Source organism: Dermacentor silvarum, chromosome 2 (genome assembly GCF_013339745.2).
Source record: "Dermacentor silvarum isolate Dsil-2018 chromosome 2, BIME_Dsil_1.4, whole genome shotgun sequence".
Lineage (NCBI taxonomy): Eukaryota > Metazoa > Arthropoda > Arachnida > Ixodida > Ixodidae > Dermacentor > Dermacentor silvarum.
The window spans coordinates 3175954-3195950 of record NC_051155.1 but is presented as its reverse complement, the minus strand read 5'-3'; the positions used below and the strand labels follow the sequence as shown (position 1 = coordinate 3195950).

Genomic DNA, 19997 nt, shown 5'->3' with positions numbered 1-19997 from the left:
ACACCAACTCGCCCAACAAGAAGTTATTCTGTTGTGCCACCGAATTTTAAGACTGATAAAACACTTAGAAATTTCATTTCGAAAGACTAACCTCGCCAACGATTCTGTCTTTTTGGGGTGACTTCACTGGGACACAGCCACAAGGATGCTTTTCTTGGAGTTTACAATTTCATAAGAGGCACAAAAAGAGTACCTTGCTGGATTTCTAGAATTATGAATTATTCCTATTATTTACCTTTTTTATGTCAAAATTATTTTATCTTAAAATTCTTTATGGTATTTTTCTAATTTCTGCTATACAAATTTAGTTTTTGTTTAAATTCTAATAAACATATATAGTTGAAATCACCGGATTCTTGGCATCCCCCGTAGTGGGTATGAGCCAACAATTGGGAGATGAGATGAGGTTGCAAGAGCCGGTACACGGATTTCGTGAGCTAAATGAACGGACGTTGTCGTTGTTTAAAGCCCCGAAAGACGAAGCCCAACGAAATCAGTGGAATAGGAATTTGCACCGCAAAGACAAATAGGCCACACTCGGAAACGTCGGCGGTTTGCGACTAGCCGACTACCCGTCTGCACTTCACTGTAAGGGCTTTTTTTTTTTTTTCTGGCGCTGGGTGCCAGAAACCGGAAACTGCTAACTACCTAAAGCTAAGCCACTGCACATGAGCGTGCTTGCTTGGTTTTCAGGGAACCTTACTCCGTTCCTTTAAACTTTCGTGTGAACAGTTTACGCACACCAGCTTTGAACAAATTGTGTTGTGATTATACCTGGTGCACATGTCTTGAACCAACGGATTTAAATAAACAGTTGGTATGTAAAAAATGTTTTTCCCTTCAATTTTGCATTTTATATGCTTAAGTATTAGATGAAACGATAGCTTCGTCTTGTGTTTGAGGAACAAGAGAAAAGCGTAACAAAAGAGAAGAGGTTTGCCACTCCAGGGACAAAACATTACGCCGCCGTGGTGGCATAAGGGCTTTGGTGCTGCGCTGCTAAGCCCGCGGTTGCGGGATCGAGTACCGGCCGTGGCGGCCGCATTTCGATGGGGGCGAAATGCAAAAGCACCCTTGTACCGTTCATTAAGTGCACGTTAAGGAACCCCAGGTGGTCTAAATTAACCCGGAGTCCCCACTACGGCGTGCCTCATAATGATATCGCAATTTAATTTAAAATTTACTCCAAAATATGAAAAAAGAAACGCACAGAACACCTGGAATTTCTGTCTGTTAGTGCCGCAAAGGCACGTGCCTGTGATAAGAGAACTGGCGGGAGTACGAAGTGCCCGGAGCGTGCACTCGTGACGTGATGTATGCATCTCACAGGGGCTGTTCGTATTAACACGCCAGTAAATTGATGCAGACGTCGCCGTTCCATGCAAGATCTCCTAAGACGACTTCTTACTGTAAGCGCGAAGCTTCACACACTTCGTGCCTTGGCGCCGTCTCCTCAGCGGAGGTAATCTGACGAAAGCTTAGCCCTGCTGAAGTCATATTGCTTTGATTAATTCGCCCATAAGCTATCAATGACATTTGCAGCGCGAGTACTATGCATAACTGCAGTAATAATAAAAGAAAACTTCCGTGCTTGCGGCTGCCTGACCGCTTTCGAGCGCTTGCTGGTGCTCGGTTAGGAGCCGCTGGCGCCACCTGGTAGCGTTAACATCAAGTGCCTCACGCGCTGCCCGCCGCTCTTTCCACTACCCAAGTATTCTAGTGCACTCTACTCCAGCGCTGCTTCCCCATAGTGAACTAGAATATACTCTAGTGGTGTGACCGGCCGGACTCTGGCGTCCTCTTTTTCTACGGACACTGCGAGATGGCGCCACTGCTACCTTTCCTAGCATTTTCGGCTGCGTTGTAGGGTTCTTTTAGCAGTTTCAGCTGCGGTTCTAATGCACGTTTGATTTCTGGTTAACTGCAAACATAAAATAGTCAGGTTAGTCACTGCGTGGCTTAGCTGTTCGTATATACCATGGCGACCAGTATATATCTTTTTTCATATTTAGCACCTGCACTCAGAACCTTCGTTACCCAGTGATCGCGATTAATTGCTCAATATAGGCATATGCGTTTGGCTCTGAATTCAATATAGTTAATTAAGTAATTTAATTATGGGGTTTTACGTGCCAACACCACGATCTGATTATGAGGCACGCATAGTGTGGGACTCTGGAAATCTGGACCACCTGGGGTTCTTTAACGTGCACCTAAATCTAAGTACATGGGTGTTTTCGTATTTTGCCCCCATCGAAATGCAGCCACCATGGCCGATTTAATATAGTGGTGTTAAAGGCTTATTATGTAGGAGGTTACGGTATAGGATACAGTGCTCAGCATCGAACATGAAAACAAGGACATCTCTTTATTTCACTCATTTAACAGCTTTTCAAAAGTATTCCAATGATTCGCAGCACAAATTACACATCAGATAGACATGAGCGCAACTCAACACCTACTGACCTTTAAGAGTTGGGTGCTTCGCGTTTTTTATCATTACTCTGGTTTAGGCTTTCACTTGGGAAGTGCAGCCGAGTGGTGATGTAAAACTGTGACCTCAGCTGCAATGCCTTCAGAATGGTCAGGACAACCAAGCTGGTTTTTCTGCTTTGCCTTAAGTTGGCTTAGGATGTCCAGTATGCTGTCAGAGTGTAGCTCCAGCAAAGTGAAACACGCTGTGAAAGCTTTTTTTCTAGATCAAGAACAAACTTATACAGCAGGCTAGAAGGGTAAAGCAGGCCACCATTGTCCTTCATGCGTCAATTTAATTTAATTATGGGGTTTTACGTGCCAAAACCACGATCTGATTATGAGGCACGGCTAGTGGGGGACTCGCGAAATTTGGACCACCTGGGGTCCTTTAACATGCACCTAAATCTAAGTACACGGGTGTTTTCGCATTTCGCCCTCATCGAATGTCCTTCATGCGTGTCAACTGTGCTAGGTTCAAATTTTCAGCTGACTTCTTTTGCATTAGAAGTTTCAGGCACTCTTCGTAGGCTGTCTTTAGAATGCACTTCCGAGCTACGTACCCTGCTATTTAAAACATCAGCCGGTTATCAATGGCTTATATATATTCCCAAAATTATGTTTGCATTATTTTATAAATCTCCTTTCTCAATGTTATATTGAACTACCTGTTTCTTGGCCAATCCCCCAGAGTGGGTATGTGCCACTAACACCAAGGCTCTACATCTACATCACTGGCAGATGTAACACATGACGCATGATCTGGCGCACTCTCTGTGAGCAAAGTCTGTGCGGTAGCTACGTTGCCATTCTCTGCAAATTTGTCAATTAGTTGCTGTTTACCAGATGAAAACATTTCGGTGCCGAATTAGCGGGCAAAATGGCATGGAGAACTGCAGGCTCACAGTTGCCCTTTGACACTGAGTGTGGCAAGATTGTTGAAGCTGTACATGTACTCGCAATTCTAAATGTCCGCGCGGCACTCAAGTAATTTTGGAGAACACACCGGTACACGTGCAGTCGTCACTTCGTGGCTGCTGACGCAGCGGCTCACGAGTCTCGGGCAGCTGTACCCAGACGTGCCGTCCGCTCCGATGCCCCGTCCGCGCTTACCCTAGGAAAAGACGCAGTAGCGCCACGCGAAACCGTAGCGGCGGTCTATGGCATTTCCGACCACCGAGAGAGGCGACGTGGCCTTCCGATCGTGCCACTAGAGTATATTCTAGTTCACTATACTCTCTCCCGTGTCTGCCCGGCTCCCGCTGCGCACGCACGTGGGAGAAGATGTCCACCCGGCTCCCGCCGCGTGCGCTACTGTGCGCAAGCGGCGGCGAGCGCCCGCGGGAGAATGTGGTGGCGTCTGCTCCCCACAAAGTTAAACCAGAAATTCATGCATACTGAATCTGCGGTATACGTAACATTTGATTGAACATTCTGCCCTATATTGTATAGCAATAATGTGAAAATACAATGCATACCTGCATAACGGATATAGGATGGTACCAAAATTACAAGTGCTCTTTTGATAACAGGCCCTCGAGTAACTAGTTCACTTAACACCACAGTCACATGTTCACATTCAATGGCCATTGGAACCAAAAGGTCATTGAAACCTGTGTGCCTCATTGGCTTTTTTGTGAAAGCTCTTGGATTTCGATGACCTTTGACTTCAGTGGTCCTTCAATATGTGAGTGCAGTATAATTCATTCTGCACAGAATTCAGAGCTATGTATTTTCAAAGTGGCTCACATACACACTTCCTTTCATTGTTTACTATATGATTTTGCGTATTTTAGAACTTGCCAAAGTTGACATTGAATCTACAGATGCAAAATGAATACCGGGACACAGTTTAGTTTTCTTGGATGCCACTGACCAACACGCACATTATGGGTGCTATAATGTAAAGGTATTCTTAACCGTTTCTATTCCATTCTGCAATCAGCCCTCCACAAGCGGTCAAACATTTTTCGGGCCACCCCCACTTTGGCTGTCTGCATCCAACGTCACATAAACTGCTAAATCTCCCCACCTGATATGACGTGTATGCACTGATTATGCATGATTAGCCCCCCCTCCCCCAAAAACCTATTGTTTCTGATTCTACATCTCTCTCGCAATTAGCCAGAAAGATTTTTGTCTGCACCCACTTCGCCTGTCTGGCAGGCCACATGACAAAGCCGTGGCAACTAGGCTCGTCCAAGTAACATGCACACATTAAAGATGCATTAATATGCCGAACAAAGCTGAATTTTTTTTTAGAATAGCCGGAGATCGCCCCGTTCCGAAAGGAATAGAAAATGGTTGGCCGTCAATTTCTCTGGCTGCCGAGGACAATGAATTTATTTGCATATGATAAAAACTTTTGCGTGGCAGTATAACATTGACGAGCCCTTTCGGCATGTATACGACATTGCACTGCCAACTCTTAGCTGAGCATCCACTATAGTGGCATTTTTAACCTTCCGTTGCATGCCACCACGATCTTATACCAGCCACCGCAAGCTAAGCAAGGGGATGCATACCAATACCAGACCACCCTCCTCATCCAGTTATGTACTTTCTCTGTGCTAGCTCAGCACTTCCACTTCTGCGTGCTCTTAGCCTCTTGTCAGCCAATTCGATAAGAAAAGCCTGTCAAGATAGGCAATGCTATTCGCTTTGAAAGCAAACAAAATTGACCTCCTATAAATGAGGAGAGAGTTTGATCGGGCAGTTCATACAACGCTGCGGGTCACCACAAGGAACTGATGCAATTGACAGTTTTATGAACCTATTCGGCAGGTTATTTTGTTAGCAAGTCTCTGCAACAATTATATACTGCAAGCTAAAACAATACCATCACAGTTTGTTACTTTTGCAAGTCAAAACTATACCATCACAGTTTGTTACTTTAGGGATCAATATAGTTATTACATTTTCTTGTGACCAGTGCCTAAATGCAGTGAGCAGAATACAAGGAAGCTAACGACAAGAAGCTTGAAATAAGAGTGTCTCGCTGTACCTATGGTTACCTCTCGATTTCTTGTATGAAGTGTTTGGTATTTCAATATGCAGAATTGTCATCTTCAGGCATGTAATGGCCACATGCAGATCTTTCTTGAAACCCATGACGATGTAACAGCCTCTACCTCATAAAAGTCAATAAAGCATACAACTGAATAGGTTGAGAAGAAAAATACACACACATTATGTGCTCCAGTATTAAGCACCCTATGAATGTGTGCCAGCCAGCACACAGTGTTTACATTTGAAAAGGGAAAGAAGCAGACATGGATGAGAGGAAGGCACTGGTCATAGCTGCTTGTCCCATTGTTCACCTCAATTCACACCACACAGCTGCAGCTTGACGAAGTATATTTTAGCATATGCCTGCACACACTCCTCTGCTGCTACAAAGCACAAGGCACATCATGGTCCTACAGCACAAGAAAAAAAAATTAATATCTCGGTCAGTCGGATCTGCAATTGCGGCAATAACAGAGCTGGGACATCCGGCTCTGTCCCAGAGCCGGCTTTATTCATAAAGCCAGATAACCTGAATATCGAAGTTTTTCTGCATCCTGTGATGGCAAGATCTTACCAGAGCCATCTCCAGACACATGGATGCCATACCCCAAATAACGATCGTTCGAAGTGGGCAGCATCGAACAGTAAAAGCTCCTTTCGCGACCGAGGACAGTAAGCGTAAATCACTCGAGAACAATTTCTGAATAGCTTCTTATAAATAAGAGTGGGAAGTGTATTAAATGAATAAAATGTATTATCTGCATTTCCTATCTCAAGAATATGTTAGATTAATGTATGAAAAACAGCGTAAATAAGTTCATGAGGCAAACATTTAGTGCTGGCAAGATGTTGCAATCTGAAATCATAATTTTGTATCTTTATGAATATGGCACATTTCCACTCACTTTAGATTTACCTACAGCCACATTTATGTAATTGTGACTAACAAAATCATGCCCTTCGGTTCTCCTTCTCGTTCATCACAACTGCTTGTCACACATAACAACTACCTACTTACAGTTCTTTGATAGTGTGCTTTATTGGCTGTGTCTCTTTTTACAATTGCATTTCCTTGCACGATGAGGTCACCACGATCGCACCGTTCATCCCAAATCATCAACACAGGTCACATGACATGGCCAAAGGCATTGTCATCCGCTGGGCTCATCAGGCGGCGGCAGCAGCAGTTCCCGATAGCATGGCCGCAGTGACTCCCAAGTGAAACGGCTGCGATCCAGCTGCGCAAGAGGAACTCCAGCTCTATGTGGAAGCCCGATAAAGACGGGGAGGCCAAACTGGGGGCACGAGTTCATTAGTAGGCAATTCCCGTAATGCACAAAATGTGCTGACAGATAAGTGAACCATCCAAGCACCAGTTGAAGTATACCAACCATCCACTATACTTTGATGAGATTTCTTTTGGTATGTGCATGCTCTTTGCATAACAACTTCCTGTCAACCAGCAATGTGCACTGCACTGCATCTTGCTACTTCTGCTGAGCCTTCTGCAGCACTCCAGCTGCCTAGTTGCCATGGCACAAAATAATCACTTACATCTTAAAAGGGCTCGATGAAATTGCTACACTTTACAACAGGCAGTATACCAGCAATGACCTGCCCACCATGCAGGTGAAAAACTATTGCTCCTTTTATGTGCTACACTCATCGCTAGAGCCTAGTTTGTTGTAAACTTGGTATGCTTGTTTTTTTGTCCAACTATTAGCTGAGGACCCTGCCCTGAATCCAGTGATATAATGTGTGCATAGTTGCAATACTAAGGTGGTGCACAGAGACACTGACACAAAAACACAAAATGAACATGAAGCTTACACATTAACAACTGTTTATTTATTCACCTATGCTATATATGGTCTTACCAGAGCCACCTCTGCCATATAGTATATATGTTTTTCTTAAGCTGCATCAAATTTTTCAAAATTAAACATTTTTTAATAAACTGGCGCATACCCAAGTATGCACCAGGGTAGGTTCCACTCTCCAATGGACCTCCTTCATACACTCTTTGCATAACAACCTCCTGTCAACCAGCAATGTGCACTGCACTGCATCTTGCTTCTTCTGCTGAGCCTGCTGCAGCACTCCAGCTTCATGCCAACTTGGGTTGCTGGGCATGTCCCAGTATACATATCAGTAAACATATCATCACCAATTACACACCTATCTTAAGATGGGTGTGTAGTTTGCTAATAAGAATGATAATCACATTATAATGTCCTCGTCAATTTTTTATTGCAATAGCAATGATATGAACACCCCAGGTGAATTTTCGTCTTCGGTGCTGCCATGATGTTTCGGATATACATAAGTATATATACAGTCCACGACCAATTTTTCGAAAGCCCGATATTTCGGACGCCTTCGCGGCCCCGCCACGTACCCATGGAGCCAAGATGCAAGAAACTGAAATTTCGGACGCGAAAACCCTTCGCCGTCTTGCCTGACCGCAGGTCCGAAGAGGCATTAATCAACGCCACTACCGCCGCTATTTTACTTATCTCGCAGCCTCGAACTGGCACTCTACTCTCGCACGCCGATGTGCTGGCAGCCGTAGCCATCACCTAGCTGCTTTGATATTCGCTACCAAGCTTCCCGCTGTTCGCTGCCATGTTTTTCATTGTAACAATTCGCCGCTGTCAGCAATGGCGCCAACTCCATCGTTGTAATCCTCGCCGATGGCTTAGACGTGCGAAAAGCACGGCGCATTGCATAAGCCGGTTCTCAAAAGTCAGCTTCTCCGCAATACAATGGTGATATGCGGTGAAGCATACATAATATATTGCGGTGAAGCATACCAAGAGTAGAAAGGGGGCAACTGTCACGGGACACGATACTACTGAGTGCGCGAGGTATTTGAGAACACAATATTGGCTTCAGGTAGAGAAGAATATCTCCAGCAAAAATAGACACATTTTCACTAAACTTTTGGAAATACTTTTCTTACGGTTTATTTCCACAATTACTCAATGAATCCACCATCCGCAGCACTAACCGATTCAATTCGGCTTCAGAAACAGCTGCATGCATGGATCAGGTGGTCCTTAGAGTTGTTGGCCATTGAGTCAGTAATAGCAGCTTCAGTGAGTCTTTTGTCTTATGTGGCTGTTTGTTGGCCTCTCTCTCAATGATGCCCCGAGACATAGTAGTAGAGCAGATTTAAATCGGGAGAACTAGGAGGCCACAAGTTGGAAGTGACGTGGTCATAGAAGTTGTCAGCCAGCCACTCCTGGGTGACGCAGGCAGTGTGGGCGGGAGCCAAATCTTGCTGAAAGACATAAGTTCTTCCTTTCGAAACAGTCTCTATCCAGGGCTCTACAACTGTGGCAAGTACCTCCACATACACGGCAGCATTAATGCGGCATCCTTCTGCAAAAAGTGTGCCGGTATGACGACACCCTCATTGCTGACGACGGCTAACACCATCACAGACGACGGAAATTTTGTTTGAATCACTGTAGGCACCTCATCAGCGCTTGCACAAAGCCACCTGTCGTTACAGCGGTTAACTTTTTGGTCTTGGTCGAAGTTCTTTTCACCTGAAAAAAAAAACAGCATTCCAGGGTCCTCAGGTCTCTTCAGCTTGCTTAGCAAGCGCTTGGACTGGAGCAGATGATGCTCCCGAGTTTTATCAGACAGCGAGTCTGACAGTTGACTTTGTGACTTTGCAATGGCCCGCATTGACTTCCCTGGGTCGTCACTCACAATGACTTGCAGCCGCTGGAGAAAATCTGAGGTTCTGACGACGTCTGACCGCTGACTGTGCTTTTCCCTTTTCGCCACAGATGCCACGTCACCGCCAGAACACATCAGTTCTTTCCTGCACTTTGTAAATGAAAACTTCGCTATGTTCAGAAAGGTGGCAATTTCCAAGTGGCTGGGGTGTGCAGCCAGGGCGACGAGGACTGCATGGCGTTTCATTTCCTGCGTCAACCTGTATGCTTCCATCTTTGAACAAACTGCACAGTATGAATGATAAGGGGTCAACCAACAAGAAGCCGCACGCCTAGATAGATATGATTAGCCTGCTGGTGTCTATGGCAATAAGGAACAGTGTTCTCAACTACTCGTGCACCCAGTATGTATTCCTTAATTATGCATGCATGCACCCGGCATCTCCTGTCACAGTGTGAGCACCGATACGCCTAATAAGTGTACCGGCATGCCTTCAGAGCTATTTCGGATGTGCCTGTGGCGATTTAGGCCTTGGGGGGAGTAAAAGGCATGCATTTATTTTTTTTGAACTGCCCGATTTTTTGGACGTTTTTGCAGCCCCAAGGGAGTTCGAAAAATCGAATGTTAACTGTATCAACTTGGATAGCATTTTAGCTGTCCTTGTCCGCTGGCACTAAAATGTTATCCAAGTTCGAGTACTAACACACCTAACATACAGCAGTGCTAAAGTATGCACGTATTTAAATGAATAAATATATTGACACATGCACATGTTTATCTTTCACTGGTGACTGCTTCTCACCAGCAAACGAATGTTAAACTTTATCGCTCAGCACAAGACGTGCCTGCATGTATCGGAAGCTTCTCGAACGTTATCAATGCTTCTATCCATTGTCTGTTGTCACCGACGCTTATGTAATCTGATTGCATGAGCGACATGAATTGTCTAGTACTTTCTGGAAGACACGCAGGCACCAGGGATTAATCTGGAACCTTTGATGACGCATGTAAAAAGCTGACGCATTTCGCCGCTGATCAGATTTTCGACGATCGCCGACTGTGTTCGCCGCTATCGTTGTGCTTCGAGTGCAACTTGCTTTTGTGGGCACAGGTTCACCCAATAAAAAGTCCGTTTCGTCATTCACAGTTTTGCGACTGTTTTCTTCATCGTCACTACTACATGACACATATGGTGGAGGCAGAGTGTACTAGAATATTCTAGTACACTCTCGTGGAGGTGCTAGTGAGTTCATGCACCGAACGCCCCCGCAAAGCTGCGATCCAAGCCCAAAACCAGAGGACAACAGTAACGTCGCCAAGGACTAGCGAGCTAGCCGTAGGCAGCAAGGACTTCTGCTGGAGTACGGACTTCTTCCTGAGATGACCACAGCGATCAAGGACTGGTCAACGACCCCAATGGCAGCCCCAGTGTCCCCCATTCTGCTGCAACAACCTCGGGAGCCACTTACCTTCCAGTGGATTATCGGCTGAAGACCCTGAAACCTGGTTGGAAACATACGAGAGGACCGCGACGTTCCAACAAATGGAGCCATGATGACAAGCTGCACCATGTCTATTTTTCCTTGGATGACGCTGCTCGGACCTGGTTTGAGAACAGATGGTGACGAGAGCCCTATTTCGTGAGAACTTCGTGAGGGCCTTCACGAGTGTCGTATGAAAGGAAAGGGCTGAGGTTCTCTTAGAAACCAGAGTACAATTGCCGAAAGAGAACATCCCGATCTTCACGGAGGAGATCCGCCTCTTCCGCCACACCAACCCCTAAATGTCTGACGAAAAGACAGTTCGATTCTTGATGTGGGGTGTCAAAGAGCAACTATTCGCTGGATTGATACGCAACCCGGCCAAGACTGTCGCAGAATTCGTCTCGGAGGCCACAACGATCGAGAAGACGCTTAAAATGTGCACCAGGCAATACAACCACCATGCGCTGACAAACCACGCTGAAGCTCAAGTGTTAGGTGCCGACGACCTGCTGAGAAGATCAGAGCTGTCATACGGGAAGAACTACAGCAGTTATGCCCAAGGTCGCAGCCACAGGTGGCCTCGATCGCTGATATAATTAAAGAACAGATTCAGCGGTTCAGGCGACGCCAGAACTTCAGAGCCAGAAGTTCCGGCGTCGCCTCAACCACAGCCGCAAGTGGTGACCTACGCCGCCGTCGCCCGCCGTCAATGTCCCCCTCCGCGCTTGCCCCAGAGCCCTGTAACGACGCAGTTCCATCGTCCACTGCCACCAGCACGCCCACCCCTCGCCCAGCGCAGCTACCCAAGAAAAACTGACATTTGGCACACCCCCGACCACCGCCCGCTCTGCTATCACTGCCTGAAAGCCGGCCATGTCTACCGCCGATGCCCATACCGCGAGATGGGCCTACGAGGGTTCGCCGTCAACGCACCACGTCCACAGCTTGGCGAGCGATCATGTGACATGGTCAACAACATCGCCGGAGCCCAGTGGCAAGCACGACAACCCTCACGCTACCTGTCCCCGCAGCGCTGACCATACACTGACCCAACCTGGGGCCAGTCTGTGAGCCCCTATCCGGGAAACTAAAAGCAGCAACTGATGGAGGTGCGGTTGCTGTACGACGTAATGCCGAAGATCCTCCGCCGCCACCGACGATTTGCACGTCAACACAACACGGCATCAGCATACCGCCTGGCAAGATCCTTGACGACAACACTTCGCCGCCAAAAGAAGACCTGCCGACGCGACGTAGCAGCAGCGGAGCAAGCCAACGCAGCCGTGATCCGACGGCACGATATAACCACAACGCTAGACAATGGTCTACCGACCTAGAAGTGCTTATCGATGGTCATAATGTCACGGCTCTCGTCGACACTGGGGCCAACTATTCCGTCTTTAGTGGCCCGTTCGCCGCCAAGTTGAAGAAGGTGAAGACGGCCTGGCAAGGACCCGATATCCGGACAGCGGAAGGACACCTAATAACGCCGGCTGGAATCTGCACAGCGCGAGTCACGGTTAACAAGCGCACTTACCCAGCGAGCTTCGTAATCCTGCAGCACTGCTCCAGGAATGTCATTTTAGGCATGGACTTTCTAAACCAACACGGTGCAGTCATCGACTTAAGGTCCAAGTCGATAATGCTTTCAACGCACAAAGCAATACCACCGGATACAAACGGCAGTTACCATGCCTTGAATGTTCTTGAAGAACAAGTCACCGTTCTGCCTCACTCCAGCGTAATGATTTCCGTCGGTATCGAAGCGCCCGCAGACATGGAGGGCGTCGTTGAGGGCGACCATCACTTACTGCTTGACCGTGAAACTTGCGTCGCTAAGGGCATAGTTGAGCTACGTGAAGGGAAAGCAAGAGTGATGCTACTTCAGCCACGAATACGAGCACATTAACAAAGCCACTATGGTCGCCTACATCGATAAAATAGTACAAGCCAGCAGTGCTTTCGCCTTCACGGATTCTAGTGCACCTGCAACGACGACTGTAGTACCTGAACCAGCTTTAGACGCCAATCAGAACCTTCCCAGGCATAAGAAAGAAAAGATAAAAGCCCTGCTATGCAGTATAAGGACTGCTTCTCGTCGTCGTCAAAAATTCGACAAACCCCTGTCGCCAAGCTCCACATCATAACCTACGAATATGCCCGCCCACTCCTATCAGAGGTCGGACCGAGTTTCGGCGTGCGAACGTGAGGCCATAAGGCAAAAAGTCGACAAAATGCTACACGACGACATCATCCAGCCATCCAAGAGTCCGTGGGCGTCCCCTGTGGTGTTAGTGAAGAAGAAGGAGGGAATCCTACGTTTCTGCGTCGATTATCGTCGCCTCAACAAAATCACGAAGGACGTGTCCCACAGATAGACGACGCCTTGAATCGACTCTACAATGGAAAGTATTTTTCGTTGATGGACCTCAAAACCGGCTACTGGCAAATCGAAGTCGACGAGAGGGACCGGGAGAAGACTGTTTTTCTAACACCAGATGGACTGTCTGAGTTCAAGGTCATGCCGTTTGGTCTTTTCTTGGCACATGCGACTTTCCAACGCGTCATGGATACAGTACTGGCAGGGTTGAAGTGGCAGACTTGTCTCGTCTACTTGGACGACATTGTTGTGTTTGCCTCAAGCTTCAAAGAACACCTCCGGCGCCTTGAAAATGTTCTTCAAGCAATCGAGACCTCCGGACTCACGTTGAAGCCATAAAAGTGCCACTTCGCATACGAGGAACTCTTGTGTTTGGTACACGTCATCGACAAGTCTGGAGTGCACCCTGACCCTCAGAAAACTTCGGCCATCATTGACTCTCCTCCGCCCGCCAACAAGAATGCAGTATGTAGATTTCTTGCACTGTGCGCCTCTTACAGGTGTTTCGTCAAGCACTTTTCACGGATCGCGAGTCACTGACGTACCTTACTAACTCCGACGTCAAGTTCAAGTGGGAGACGCCGCAAGTCGAAACATTTGAAGAACTGAAGTGACGTCTGCAATTTCTGCCGATACTTGCGCATTTCGACGAAAACGCCGATACTGAAGTTCACATGGACGCAAGCAGCGTAGGACTTGGCGCCGTGCTTGTGCAGAGGACTGACGGACTAGAAAGGGTTGTAAGTTATGCTAGCCGGCCACTGTCGAAGGCAGAGTCAAATTATTCCACAACAGAAAAGGAGTGTCTCGTTATCATCTGGGCTACATCAAAGTTTCGCCCCTACCTCTATGGCAGGTCCTTCAAAGTTGTGAGCAACCACCACGCCTTGTGTTGGCTAGCTAACTTGAAGGATCCTTCAGGTCGCCTCGCACAATGGATCTGAGACTTTAGGCATTCGACATCACTGTCGTTTACAAGTCAGGGCGGAAACACTCTGACGCCGGCTGCTTGTCTCGCGCCCCCATCGAACCCCCGCCACAGGATGGCCAGGATGACGACACTTTCTTGGGACCCATCAGTGCCGACGAATTCGCTGAACAACAGCGAGCCGACCCAGAACAAAGGAGCCTTGTGGACTACCTGAAAGGCAAGACCGTTCTTGTGCCAAAGATGTTCAGGCGAGGATTGGCGTCGTTTTTTTTGTAAAACGACATTTTCCTAAAGAAAAATTTCTCGCCACTCCGAGCCAACTGCCTCCTCGTGGTACCCTCAGCATTGCGCCCAGAGGTTCTGCAAGCCCTCCATGACGACCCAACGGCTGGACACCTCGGTATTTCTTGCAGGCTCGCGAGGATACAAGAAAAATACTACTGGCCTCGCCTCACTGCCAACATCGCCCATTATGTAAAGACATGCCGAGACTGTCAGCGACGCAAAACGCCGCCGACAAGGCCAGCCGGACTTCTGCAGCCGATCAAACTACCTCGCCGACTGTTCCAGCAGATCAGGATGGACTTACTGGTGCCTTTCCTGATGTCGACGTCCGGGAATAAATGGATCATCGTAGCTATGAACTATCTCACCCGCTACGCCGAAACAAAAGCCTTAACCAAAGGCAGTGCCGCTGAGATACCTAGATTCTTTGTTGAGAACATCCTACAGTGTCACGGTGCCCCAGAATTCCTCATCACCGACATCACCTTTACGGCAGAACTAACTCATGCCATCCTGCGATACAGCCAGACAAGCCATTGCCGGACCACCGCCTACCACTCGCAGACGAATGGCCTCACCGAGCGCCTAAATAAGACTATCGCCGACATGCTGGCAATGTACGTCGACGTCGAACACAAGACTTGGGATGCCATCCTTCCGTAAGTGACCTTCACATACAACACGGCCGTGCAAAAAAAAACGACGCACATGGCGCCGTTCAACCTGGTCTAGGGAAGGAACCCGGCAACGACACTTGACGCCATGCTTGACGCCACCGATGAAGAAAATCTCGACGTTGCCACCTATTTGCAGCATGCCGAAGAAGGTCGACAGCTCACCCACCTGCGCATAAGAACCAGCAGAGGACCGACAGCAGTCACTACAATCTTCGACGACGCTACGTCGAGTACCAGCCCGGCGACAGTGTTTGGGTCTGGACTCCGATACGCCAACGAGGACTTGGCGAGGAACTGTTACGTCGCTATTTTGGACCCTATAAAATCATCCTGATGCAGTGGCGGCACTGGAGGTCGTGTGAGACGGCATTTCGCAATCACAGCTGCGCCGCACACGACCTGAAATCATCTACGTGGTGCGTTTTAAGCCTTTCTACGCCCGCTGATGAACGTAGGTACTTTATTGCTTTGTTATTGTTTTTTCTCTGTTTACTGTGTGTGGTTTTGTTTTCTTTTATTGCGATAGCAATTATATGGACACTCAAAAGCAGATTTCTGCCGTCGGCGTCGCTGTCACCGTGAGGTTCCGTATGACGTCAATGGAGATGAAATCGTCGCCGCGCGCCGAACGCTGTATGTGCAAGTGAAAGGGCGCGAGGGGCGCGCGCTTTCACGGGGAGTGAACGCACGGCAGAGAACAAACGCGCGTTCTGCGCAGTGCTCGCTTAAGGGCTGCAGAAGTAGGCGTCTCTTTCCTCCTTTACAATCACCATATATGTAGAGCAAACGCGCCTTCTTCCGACGCGGGAGAGGCCGTGGGGGAGAGAAGGAAGGGGGAGGGAAGGGAAGGGAGGCGACGTTTAGCTGCGGCACCAAGTGCCTATTTATATCAGAGGCTCTGGCAACAGTCACCAACGCGCCACACGCATTTTGAGCGAACGCGGGCAAAACGCCGACGGCGTCGACAACAGTTCTGCGTGTTGCCGATGCTGCTGCATGTCCAAGTTTATACAGCTGATAAAGCTAATATCATTACTCCATATAGCTCTCTACAAATTTGCTATCGCAATTGATGCTTCGCCTTTCAGGTGAAACTGCGCCAACTTTTTGCTGTTTGTTTATAGTATCGGGCTTTTTAAGGGGAGGGTATTGACACGTGTACATGTTTATCTTTCACCGGTGACCGCTTTTCACCAGCAAACAAATGTTAAACTTTATTGCTCGGCGCAAGACGTGCCTGCATGTATCGGAAGCTTCTTGAACGTTATCGATGCTTTTATCTGGTGTCTGTTGTCACTGACGCTTATGTAATCTAATTGCATGAGCGACGCGAATTATGTAGTACTTTCTGGAAGACACGCGCGCACCAGGGATTAATCTAGAACCTTCAATGACTCATGTATGAAAGCCGACTCATTTCACCGCTGATCAGATTTTTGACGATTGCAGACTGTTCGCCACTATCGTTGTGCTTCGAGTGCAACTTGCTTTTGTGGGCACAGGTTCGCCCAATAAAAAGTCCGTTTCGTCATTCACAGTTTTGCGACTGTTTGCTTCACCGTCACTACTACGTGACAATATATAAAATTGTCTGATGGCGATTCGATCAAAGAACAACTAGCATGGAAGCGCAACACCATTATTCCACGGACGCTTGCCTCAGCAGGCAGAATAGAAAACCTTTAAAAATTTCCCACGTGAATCCCATTTTGTAGCTTCTTCTGCCCAACAGGAGTTGCCTTGCATGCTGCGTCATGCTACTAGGTAACATCCCTCCCCTCTTTATTTGGTTAGGGCCAAGCGATTAGGCGAGTAGTGCCCAAGACATGTCGTTACACCCCATTACTTCAAATCAAAACAGGAGTGCTGTGATGGCGCACCTTCAACACAATCTTGCCCGGTCAGAGCGGTGGTCTGGAGTTGACTGCCTCTGAACCGTGCCAAGGCTTGGAGCTACATCCGGAGCTACAGTACTGTTGGAATTATCGGTGTTGGGATTGTACACTAGACTCCCTTTAACGTCCTGAGAGCCGAACACAATTATGGGACATAATCACTTTTAAAGGTGGTTTATATTGTCTTCAGTTAACTTGAAAAACAATTTTTTAAATTTGAATATCACGAATACCAAAAGCTGCGTCACCATGTACTTGAGAAAAACAACTATTTACATCATATCTCCTCATGTTTGCTGTTGTAAAAACTGCATTGCATTGCTTAAACGCTCAAATGAAGATGCAGTTAAACCTGCTTATAATGAACCTCCATATAACGAATTCCTGGATATAATGAAGTTTTTCTATTCCCCGCCGTTACTCCATAGAAACGCATGTATTTGAGACCTCTACGTAACGAAGTGGCAGCGGAAGACCCCCTCGATATAACAAGTTTCCCCCTCCGACAATCTAGAGATTTCGCCCCAAATTTTGTCATTTTTGAGCGAGCAACAACCGGAAGCACCTTCTCCGCCGCGACGGAATGCGAAGCGAGCGCACGTGTGCGTGCGAGCGTGTGTCAGGCGGGCCTGCATCCCTCGACCCGGCGATCTTGCCGCCGCGGGCGTGACCTTTCCCCCTCCCTTCATTCAAACCTGATCCTGCCGCTTGCTGCAGCTAGCCTAGCCCGCCAAACAGGCACTCTCCTTTTCCAGTTGATGTTGCCGACGCGCTGGTACACGCTGTGACACATCGCACTCGATGAGCGCGGACACGCGCTGTCAAACGCTGGCGGCGTGTGGAATTAGTGCCGCTGGAGAAACAAGCGAAGTGACCTTCGTGCTGTTGTCTATTGCTTCAACACAAACTGAGCGCCGAGAACACACAGCATGCACAAAGCTACGAGCCGCCGACGCAACACTGTTAGACTCTGCCCCAAGCCCCCAACGCAGATCGCTTTCAAGATACGCAACCGCGCGCCGCCATTCAGTACACAGTTGATGCCAGAGTACAGTACAACGCCGCCCCGCTATCCCTCCCCCCTCGCCTGTGCCTCAAGCACAATGGAAGAAGGCGCGCTTCCTCCCTGCTTTTCTTGCACGCGCGACATTTAGACGCGGTCGTCGGCTCCCCTCGCATGTTTTCACTCGCAAATACAGCATATGGTGCGCGGCGACTGCGTTATCGCCCTTGGACTTTATATGGAATATCTAGGAGCCAAAACCAATTTTAGGGCCACAACGCGTCATAGACACCATCTTTACATAGCAAACACGGATCTCAAGGGCCATACTTTTGCAGGAGGAAAACCAAAGTACGTCATAGTTGTCGCCCCCGGCACTTTGGGCGGCCAATGCCATCGTCAAGCCACCAAGCGAAGCGACATGAAAAGTCAAAATGGCCGCTCGGGCCGGCGCGGAGTGGCAGTTCGCAACGTGTATGATGCGGGAACGGTCCCACAGTTGCGACGCAACAGCGGGGTTACCAATGCATTGAGTTCTATCTATAGGAGCTGTGCCGGGACCGGTCGAAAACGACGTAACAGCCGGGAAAACGCAGCCCCCGGGAACGTAACAGCGAGGTTCTACTGTAACATTATACGACGCTACGACGCCATTGTGATGCTCGCTCTTCGTTTCCGATGCCTCGCGCTTGTGCGAAACGACACGCGTCCACGCATCTGGTACCTGGTGTGACATTTCGAGGATGAGTGCTTCGACAAAAACGGAAAACGGGTGCGCGTTACAAATGAGGGAGCGTTAGAAACGAGTAAATACGGTAAACGTTTTTTTTTTCGAATTTTCGTGCTGAACCTGCATATAACGAAATCCTCTTTATAACGAAGTTTTTCGGGAATTTGCCAATTTCGTTATATCCAGGTTTAACTGTACCTGAGTGCGCGGCTGTAGGTCTGGCAGAAATGCTGGAAAATGGGTTTGTGTTTGAGTTTCTTCGTAGCAGAATTAGGTTTTCTCGTACATTCAAATTACAATCCGACGGCGAATGCGACGCCAAATGGCAAAGTCGTACTTTACCATTTTTCTGACGGATTTCACTGTGAGAAATTGAATTTTTGTTCACCAAAACCTTGCAGCACGTGCAGGGCCTGCGCGGTTGTAGTGGCTGGGGAATCGCACGCCAACACCGGTTGCCGACGCCAGATTATCTGCGACACGGGGCCCTTAACGCTATCGTGCTAAAACGAAACTGCCGTTTGCTACAACTGCGGACGAAACTGCAGTCGCTATCGACGCGATCATGGATGGCGACTACTCAGATATGAAGGCACGCGGCCGACGCGCTTACCGAGTCAAAAATAAACTATAGTCTTTGTCACATCTGATGCGGACGGAGAGGTGGAAGGGCAATGGAACAGAGGCATGCGAGGCTGGCAATGCGGAAAAGGATGGAAAGCAGCGCGTGGCGGCGTGCAACGGCTCAAATTCTTTTTAAGGAGTTCGCATTCCATTTCCTTTCAGCACAGAAACCCAGTAGCCAGACTTCATCGTTATAACCGATAATGCGGCATGGGGGCATCCTAATAAGCGGGTTATTTCACCATAGAAAACATACAAAAGTTGACGGCGTGGCAGCTTCTCATTGTTATAACCAATATATTGTTAAAACCGGTATCGTTATAAGTGGGTTCGACTGTATTGCAAAATTGCAGCCTTCTTCCAAGTTCTTCAGCGACGCAATGTAATCTCCCCCTCTTTTTGGTGCCTTGAGAAAAACTTGAAGCTCGTTACCACTTCCGACACAGCAGGGGCATAGTGCTTACCTAGTACGGTGAAGATTTCAGTCAGTCCTGTTTGTGCGGGCTTGACTCCGTAGCAGGGAATAAGCCTGTGGACCACAGCATGTCAATAACACTGCTGTTTGCTTATCACTTGGAATGTTGTTCGTGGCAAAGTACGGTATTCATGGTATTCTGCCCACTCCAATGTACTCTGGTCAAACGTGCCCAGCTTCTCAACAACAGGCATGCTGACGATCGATGTGCTCTGCCGGTCTGCTTCATTAGTCATCCTTGGAGCTACTTGCGATGACTGTGCAGTTCCGGCACATGCTGGCCAACGGACTGACAAGATTGCATGCAGTTGGCCAGGTTTTATGCTGACCAAGTGGGGTTGT

At 48.0% G+C, this 19997-nt stretch overlaps 1 protein-coding gene across 6 annotated transcripts in view; it reads right to left on the bottom strand.

The window, feature by feature from the left end:
* Positions 1-6495: 6495 nt before the first annotated feature.
* Positions 6496-19997, bottom strand: part of LOC119441284 (glycosyltransferase-like domain-containing protein 1) — a 168153-nt gene continuing 154651 nt past the window's right edge. For 4 of the 6 annotated variants that reach the window (XM_049661118.1, XM_037705909.2, XM_049661119.1 and 1 more), the window contains one exon: positions 6496-6719. In XM_049661118.1, coding sequence (XP_049517075.1) covers positions 6633-6719 — 87 coding nt within the window. In that variant the 3' untranslated portion in view covers positions 6496-6632. Of the gene's footprint in view, positions 6740-19997 lie in introns of all 6 variants that reach the window. The other 2 variants (XM_049661117.1, XM_049661121.1) reach the window with 1 other exon arrangement.